Source organism: Euphorbia lathyris, chromosome 6 (genome assembly GCF_963576675.1).
Source record: "Euphorbia lathyris chromosome 6, ddEupLath1.1, whole genome shotgun sequence".
Lineage (NCBI taxonomy): Eukaryota > Viridiplantae > Streptophyta > Magnoliopsida > Malpighiales > Euphorbiaceae > Euphorbia > Euphorbia lathyris.
In genome coordinates, this window is record NC_088915.1 from 46012848 (window position 1) to 46021148 (window position 8301).

Sequence of the window (8301 nt, forward strand, 5' to 3'; positions counted from 1 at the left end):
GGACACGATTCGACGATAGGTTCGATCCGATAGTAACTACAATGGCCTCCAAGAACAGAATCATGAAACTCCGTGAGAATAGTCAGAATCCATTTAGAAGATGGCGAAAAAACCAAGTTACCTTTACGGCACACAACCCCTTCACCACGTACCCTGGTCGATAAGAAGGGTCAAGCTGTAAAGTTGTCATGATTGACATTATCTGAGGGTCCTTTTTTGCCTCCTCAATTAGTTGTTGTCCATCCGACCAACTTGGGACGAAAATCATGGAATACAGCGAAGGAAACCTCATGTTGTCGAGAAAGAGAATCAGCTGGTCCATTTTTTTCCCGGCTTATAGTGAACCTCAAAAGTATAGCCCATGAGTTTAGCTTGTGAACAAGAAGAAAAAATTGTGTAATTTGATTGGCTATTATCAACTCAAACATTAAAAAAATTGTATAATTTTCTTTTATTGTATGATATAATATACATTTTAATTTACTTCGGAGTGATATGGATACTAATTATTATTTGATGATATTATAGCTATCTTCAATCCAGATTTTTAATCCAAATAATAAATATCATTAATTAGAGTAAGTATTAATAAGGGGATTTTTAATTATTATAAATACTTTTTAATAATGAGATTTTTATAATTTTAATAAGGGGGGTTTTTAATTATTACAAATAATTTTCAATAAGAGAATTTTTAATTATTATAAATATTTTTTAATAAGGAAATAGTTACCATTATTGTATATTAATCATAAGAGGATATATTCCCTTATTAAAAATATTAGTAAGGAAGCATTTATTAACCACCCCTCATAAGGAATTTCCCTTAGTAAAAGCTTATAATAAGGATAATTTGACTTTCAATAAGGTTTTTCCCTCTTATTAAAACCCATTTTTTCTAGTGAAAGTCTACCATTGGCATTGCAATCTATCTAGGCCATTCCTTGATCTCTTGGGGTTCTAAAAAGTAATCGTTCTTCTAAAAAAGTTGAGTATACGGCTCGTCCTGCGGTTGCCTCTAAAATTTGTTGGTTGTAAATCATTGCAAATGAACTTGGTTTTTACTTGTCTCGACCGGACATCACATTTGTGTGACAATCTTTCAGCAACTCATGTAAATCATATTTTTCATCACCGAAGCAAACACATAAAAGTTGATTTCATTTTTGTTCGTGGCCATGTATCCAAATGTCTTCTTTGTGTTCAACACATTCCCACTTTAGAACCCTTATCCAAATATTTTTTTTCCTAACACTGTTTCAATTTGATCATTTATTCCACCAATATTGGGGAGGGTGGCCGAGTGTTATGTAATATGATTGTATAGAAAGCTTGATATCATTGTTTACATATTGGAGTTACGCTTGTGTTTTATATATACTCTTCTATTGTAAATAACATTGTTAAAATATGAATTCTAGAATTTCATATAAATAATTAAGTAAAAGTATATATAATTAATTATACAATATTAGTATTTTATTAGTTAAAATCACACGTGGTATTAAATTATTTATCCGACACACAGATAGCGTCATGCACTAGGCATAAAATATTCTCTCTCAAAATTTATAGTTTTAATTAAAATTAATGAATAAAAATAAAAAAAGTTCAAGAGTAGTAATATAATATGGTCTTTTATATTAATTTAATAAAAATGTATGATTATACGACTATAATTACTAATTTAAGACTTAATTTGACTGTTATTACAAAAAGTAAGAGATGTAAACAAGTATTGGTAAAAATAGTAGTGCTTATTAAACCATTCTTTTGTAAACTCTAACCTTTAAACCATTTTTGTGATGAAGAATTGCAGAAGTAGATGGAGAAGCATGCTCATTTTGAATCAATTGAAGAGAATAATTCCATAATATTGCAGAAACAATTGATTTCATCTGGAAAAAGACCACATCAATACCTAAACAAGTTCTTGGTCCTGAATTGAATGCTATAAACTTGTATGAAGGATAATGTTTAATTCCTCCAGTCGGGGAAATCCATCTCTCCGGCTTAAATTGTAAGCAATCTTCACCCCATATTTCCTTCATCCTTCCCATTGAATACAAAGAATACAACATCTTTGTATTTTTTGAGATATGATGACCACTTGGAAGATCATCTGATTCAATCGATACTTTATGTCCAAAGGGTACCGATGGATATAATCTTAGAGCCTCGCATATAACTGCATGTAGATAAACAAGTTTTCTCATCTTTTCAAAATCCAAAAATCTGCACTTGTGACTACCAAAATGTTGCTCCATCTCTTCCAAGATGTTTTTTTGTGAAGATATGTTGGTTGCAATTAGCCAAAAGGTCCATGAAAGAGCAGCACTTGTTGTATCTCTCCCTGCAAACAAAAGATTCAGAGCCATATCTCTTATGAACTTGTTTGATGATACTTGAATATCTTCCATCTGCAGAAAGTATGTTAGGGCGTCGAATCGGTTAATGTTTCTGTTTCTGTTTCTGTTTTGTTCTAATTCTTGTTGCTTTGTTTTAATGCATTGATTCACAAAAGTATAAAAAACATGGCATGCTCTAGTCATCTTCTTCTCTTGTCCAATCTGTAGCCATCTCTGGAACTTCCAAATCACAGCAGGCACCATATGGCGATAAAGGACAACTTGGCCAACGTCATCAAAAGCTTTCTCAAAAGGAACGTGAGGGAATTCAATGCTAAGAGTATTAGGATCCGTACCGAAAACTAAAGTGCATATATTATCAAAATTAAAACGTTGAAACATGTCTTGTATATCTAGCTCATTACCAAATTGGCAGGCATGATCTAAAACAGAGAATAAACCTTTGGAAATCTTGTGGTGTATAGAGGTGTGGAGAGAAAGCTGGAACCTCTTGTCTTTAAGAAGAGAGTGAATCATAGTCCTCTGAATTCGCCAGCTATCAGAATCGGCGTTGAAAATCCCATTTCCAAGAAGAGTTTCGACAATCTGGTTGAAGTCGTGGCCTTTAGGATAGTTGGAGAAGTTTTTGGTTAAAATGTGATGAACATTCATAGGATCACTAGTGATTACAAAGTCCATCCCACAAAACCAAGGACCTTTGAAAATAAAAGTACCATTGCTTTGCTGAAGAATATCAGTCAGAAAATCATAGGTTCGAGATGCATTGTAGAGAATGGATGGAATCATACCCACAACAGGCCAATTCAGAATTACTGACCTTCTGTTCGACCACCAACACCCAAACCCAATGGAAACAAATGTTACAAACATACCTACATACACTACTATCGCCATTTTCTTTTTCTCCACATTTAGCTTCCAACAACATATTTTATTTATACTACATGCGGATATACCATAACTGCATTTTAGCTTTTTCCTTTTTGATAATGCCTTTTAAATTTCGTGGCTAACGCCTTCCACACATCGCCTCGGCAACTACATAGTACAAATATAGCAATCACATTAAGTATCTAGATGGATTTTTAATACATAGGATCACACCTCCTAATTTGGTTAGATATATCTAGGCTGCTCTTATATTTTTAAAACCACCTTAATCAATGTAGATATGAGATTTTTTTTTTTTTTTTTGATGATATAGATATGAGATTTTCTGTCACTGATTCTTCCGCTTACCTCCTACTGTGCTAAAATCAGTTTATTGAGAACACTCCAACAATCAAGTTAATACCGAACAGAGATAGAAAAAAGCTAATAACCAATGAGAGAGAGAGTTCAATATCCTTTACCATAATGAGGTTTTACTATTTATAGGAGTTGGACATCTTGTTCAATGTCCATAATACCGTTGGGCATGGCCAAGTGGGCCATTTTCCTATTGGGCTCGCCCTTTGGACAGCCGAAGACGGCTCAAATGGGTTGGCTCAGCCCATGAGCCCATATCCTTTATCAATTAGTCCCCCATACAAGTGGCGTTTAATCATATGATATGAGGTCCGGAGAGGGAGCGCGAGTGCAGTGGATGATTAATATGGGTGTGCCCATTGTTTTGCCTTTTCTAAAAGTAACTTGTGTGATTGCCAAATTTCCTTATGAATGTTCTCATTTATGGGGTATCTGGTGACGTTGTGTGCTTTGTACAAAGCATGCGTCATTAAGAGGCAAAAAATGACGATTGCGTAAGAGTCACGCGTGAGTCGATTTGGTTGTAAATGGTAACGCCCTTTCTATAAAAGGGGGAGAATTTGCCTTGGAACTGAATTTTGCATATTTCAAATGTCCTTTTAGAGCAACACGAAATAGAGGTGTTTGCCAAGGAATGATCAAATCGTCGTTCTTGGATGTTCCATGCTTCATGCTAATGACTTCGAGGAGAGTTAAGTTAGTGCCTTCTCCTTTAATCGATTGAAAATTTTGTTTACACCTTCTTTCGGGTGGCTGAGGACTGTTGGTTTGCTGAGTATGTCTTGTGAAGCAAGTGGAAAGAAAATGGGTTTGTTGGGTGTCGTCCTCTAGGATTTTGTAAACACTACTTGGATGAGAAAGAGGAAGAGAAAAGAGGTTGTGTCAGAAACGTGAAAGCTGGTGGAAGGAAGAAAAAGAAAAATGTGATAGGAAAACCGCGAGTGAGAAAACTGTTGGGGTTTAGTGTCCTACATGTAAGAAAATAGGAAAATAGGGCGCATCAGAAATATATTTTTTTTTTACCTATTTACTTTAACCAATGATCCATTAATCATTATTTCATATCAAAGAGGGATAAAAGTATGTACCTTTATGAAGAATTATCTACCATTGCTAAAGATGTGTCCTCACGGAAATCAACCGTCTTTCCAAACACACAAAAACAAATAAGAATAAAACGATTAGTAATCAACCATTGAATAGCGACCAAAAGGATTGCCTCTAAAGGAATCAAAATGAGATCAAAGAGAGAAGACGAGAATAATAATTAGTCGGGAGGAGTCGGAAAAATTTCTTGTTCTTCAAATAGCCTTGGCCGAAATATATGTAGTAGGGGGTATATATAGTTTTAATTTTGAGTCCAAACCCTATTGGGATTAGATTAAAACACTTAATTAGAATCTCATTCTAATTAGGATTATCAATTAGATAAGTATGATTAGTTATCATATTATCTATATTTATATTCCATATAAATATAAACATTATCTCTAATCAAAATTACATAACTTATCTTTAGGTTAGGATAATATTAATTAGAGATTTAATCTCATTATAATTCTAATTAAACTTTATCCTATAATTGATTTAACTATAATTATAAGCTAATTACAATTATCTAAATAAATCAATTATTCCCACTTAATATATATACCTATAAATTTTGGGCCATTCAATTACTCCACCCTATAATTACCATTTCGCCCTTCCAGTTCTAAGTCTCATATGTGATCGAATATGTTCTTATCACTACTAGCCTTATACAACCATTGAATTAATTTCTCTAAGTTATATTTAACCGTTTGTATAGCGGAATGAGTGCAGGGACTGTGAATAGCAGAACCGTAAACATTCCCTCGGAGTAATAAGAAGACACGTTGATTCCGTCATTTACCTTTCTGTATTAGTTCGAGTATAATTTGATCCTTCATCAGCTATATCTTTTAAACGAATATGTAATTATGGATTATGTCAAGTTACATATAATGAGACGTTTGTTTTACTTGTTCAGATAGAATTAACTCTGAATAGATAGGTTAAGTGAAATCTCCATTTCAACTCTTAACCCTATCACCTTGCAAGGATTTCAAGTCAATTCTCCACAAGTGGCCCTTGGATATATCTCCCATTTATCAGGAGTGACGAATACTTAATCTAATATTAACTATTCCACAATTACTTTATGTGATACCCCACTACTGATGCACACACCGCAGGATCACTCCTATTAATGGATCATATTTGTACAGAATCAAATAATCACACTCCATAATCCAGAATCATTAATTAATATTTATTTGAGTATGAGGATTACTTATACCTATTAATACCATTTGAGATAAAATGGTGACATAGGCTAAATCTACCCATCATGTTATCTCATATTGGGTCCTCAATCCTAATGAACTCCTTCATCAGATCCATGCAAATGTCCAGATATCTCCATATCCGAAGCTTGTTAGATCAGCTCTCTATTCACAGCAGAAGACATTATTACATGCAAGGCTCAACAGCATTATGTTAATCCCTTAAACATATTACTTGACTTGGAGTGGTTTTAAGTTTATTAGTTTAACATAAAGTTTAGTCTCACTTCATGCTTGTATGAACACTTTATAGTCACTTTAAATAAACTTTGGGATTTCCTTTCATTTAACTTTAGTTAGTTCTTAATATAGTTTAAACATACTATATCTCATTAAAACAAATGATTAAATTACAAGTATTTATATCCTTAAAAAATTGTCTATACGACATAAAACCCAAACATAATCTCATTTGGACTAAAGCCAATTGTTTCTGAAACTAATCCTAGAAGAATTCAAATGACGATCATGAACTCTTTGGGTTAAGGGCTTTGTCAACGGATCTGCAACGTTGTCCTCGATGGGCAATCTTTCTATTCTCACATCTCCTCTGGCTACAATCTCCCTAACTAGGTGGTATAGCTTAAGGTAATGCTTGGGTGCATTATGAGACAGTGGTTCCTTTGCTTGTGCGATGGCTCCACTGTTATCACAGTACAAAGTAATGGGATTCACAATGTCAGGCACCACTCTTAGTTTAGTCACTAACTTCCTAACACAAACCGCTTCCTTTTGCTGCTTCTGAAGCTGCGATGTACTCTGACTCGGTCGTAGAGAAAACTACTTCCATGCTTAGGATTATTCCAACTCACTGCACCCCCATTCAGAACACGTATCCTGATTGGGATCTAAAATTATTCTTATCTATGAGATGACTGGCATGTGAAAATCCTTCTATTTTCAGTTCCCCTTCTCCATACACTAGGAACATGACTTTAGTCCTTCTCAAGTACTTAAGAATGTTCTTGACGGCATTACGGTGATCATTACCTGGATTTCCCTGATAGCGACTTGTCATGCTCAATCCAAACGCTACATCAGGCCTAGTGCATAGCATAACATACATAATCGAACCGATTGCACTAGCGTAGGGAACTACATCCATGTGTCTCTTATCGTTTTCCATTTTCGGACACTGATGGTTGTTTAAATTCATCCTATGTCGCATGGGTAAGTTACCTCTTTTTTATTCAAGCATGTTAAACCGCTTTAACACCTTATCAATGTATGTAGCTTGTGAAAGACCAAGCAGTCTTCTCGATCTATCTCTATAGATCTTAATCCCTAAGGTATAAGCTGCTTCTCCCAAGTCTTTCATAGAGAGGTTACCAGATAACCAAACTTTCACCGATTGTAGCATAGCTACATCATTTCCCATCAATAATATGTCATCCACATATAATATGAGAAACATGACTGAGCTCTCACTGTTCTTCTTATAAACATGATAGGGGTCAAAAAACCCCTTAGGTACGATTTAGGGTAGTTTTACTTAGTTTTTGGCAAATAAGCAAGTATTTCTTGCACTTTTATGTATTTGTATCAGTTGTTTAGTTTTCGCACTTGTTTTAGCATTTTTGTAGTTTTTAGATGTTTCTAAGTGTTTCTGGACGAAATAGCATCAAAACAGCACACACTTGAAGTTTACCTTATTTATTTTGGCTAATTAATCCACCAAAAGGAGTTTTTATTCAAATACGTGTGTGCAGGTCAGTCATGGACAAAAATGGCAGAAAATCGCGTCTTGGGGACCCCCGGGAGAAGTTCGAGGAGCTTGTTAAAACCAGCCCACTGAGCTAGCCTATGGGGATGATTTCCAGCCCCACGAAGTACCCTTTTTCACCCAAACTTCCTACCTGCGTTGGGAAACACTTTAAATTAGGGTTTGGGTATTGTATCTATAAATAAGACCCTCTTCATATGTAGTTGTTATCTTTGGCTTGTGTAAAATAACTTACCCCCTACCTTGAGAATCCTCCTTCCTGCCTCCGTTTGCCATTGAAGAACTCCTCAAGCTCCAATGACTCATCAAGGTTGTTCATCCTTCAGTCCAAAGAAAATGACTGCTTGGTCGACAGGTTCCCTAAAAGGGATTTTTACTCTCTTTTATTTCTTGTTTGCTTTAGATCTTTCTTATGTATCCCAGGTTGATTGTAAACCCGTGACAACAATACTCTTTTCATCTTTAATATATATTTTCAGTATTAATTTTTCCATTGATTGTTATTTCCTTCTGTTTGTGCTTTACCTAATTGGTTTAAATCGTTCAATAATCCAAATATCCTCTAGGTTCATATTGCGAGTTGAATTTGATTAAC

The 8301-nt window shown here is 34.7% G+C and overlaps 1 protein-coding gene across 1 annotated transcript; it reads right to left on the bottom strand.

Annotated features, from left to right (window-relative positions):
* Positions 1-1760: 1760 nt before the first annotated feature.
* Positions 1761-3263, bottom strand: LOC136233664 (alkane hydroxylase MAH1-like). The gene has a single exon (XM_066023385.1). The coding sequence runs from the start codon at positions 3261-3263 to the stop codon at positions 1761-1763; it is 1503 nt and encodes a 500-aa protein (XP_065879457.1).
* Between the last annotated feature and the right edge of the window lie 5038 nt (positions 3264-8301).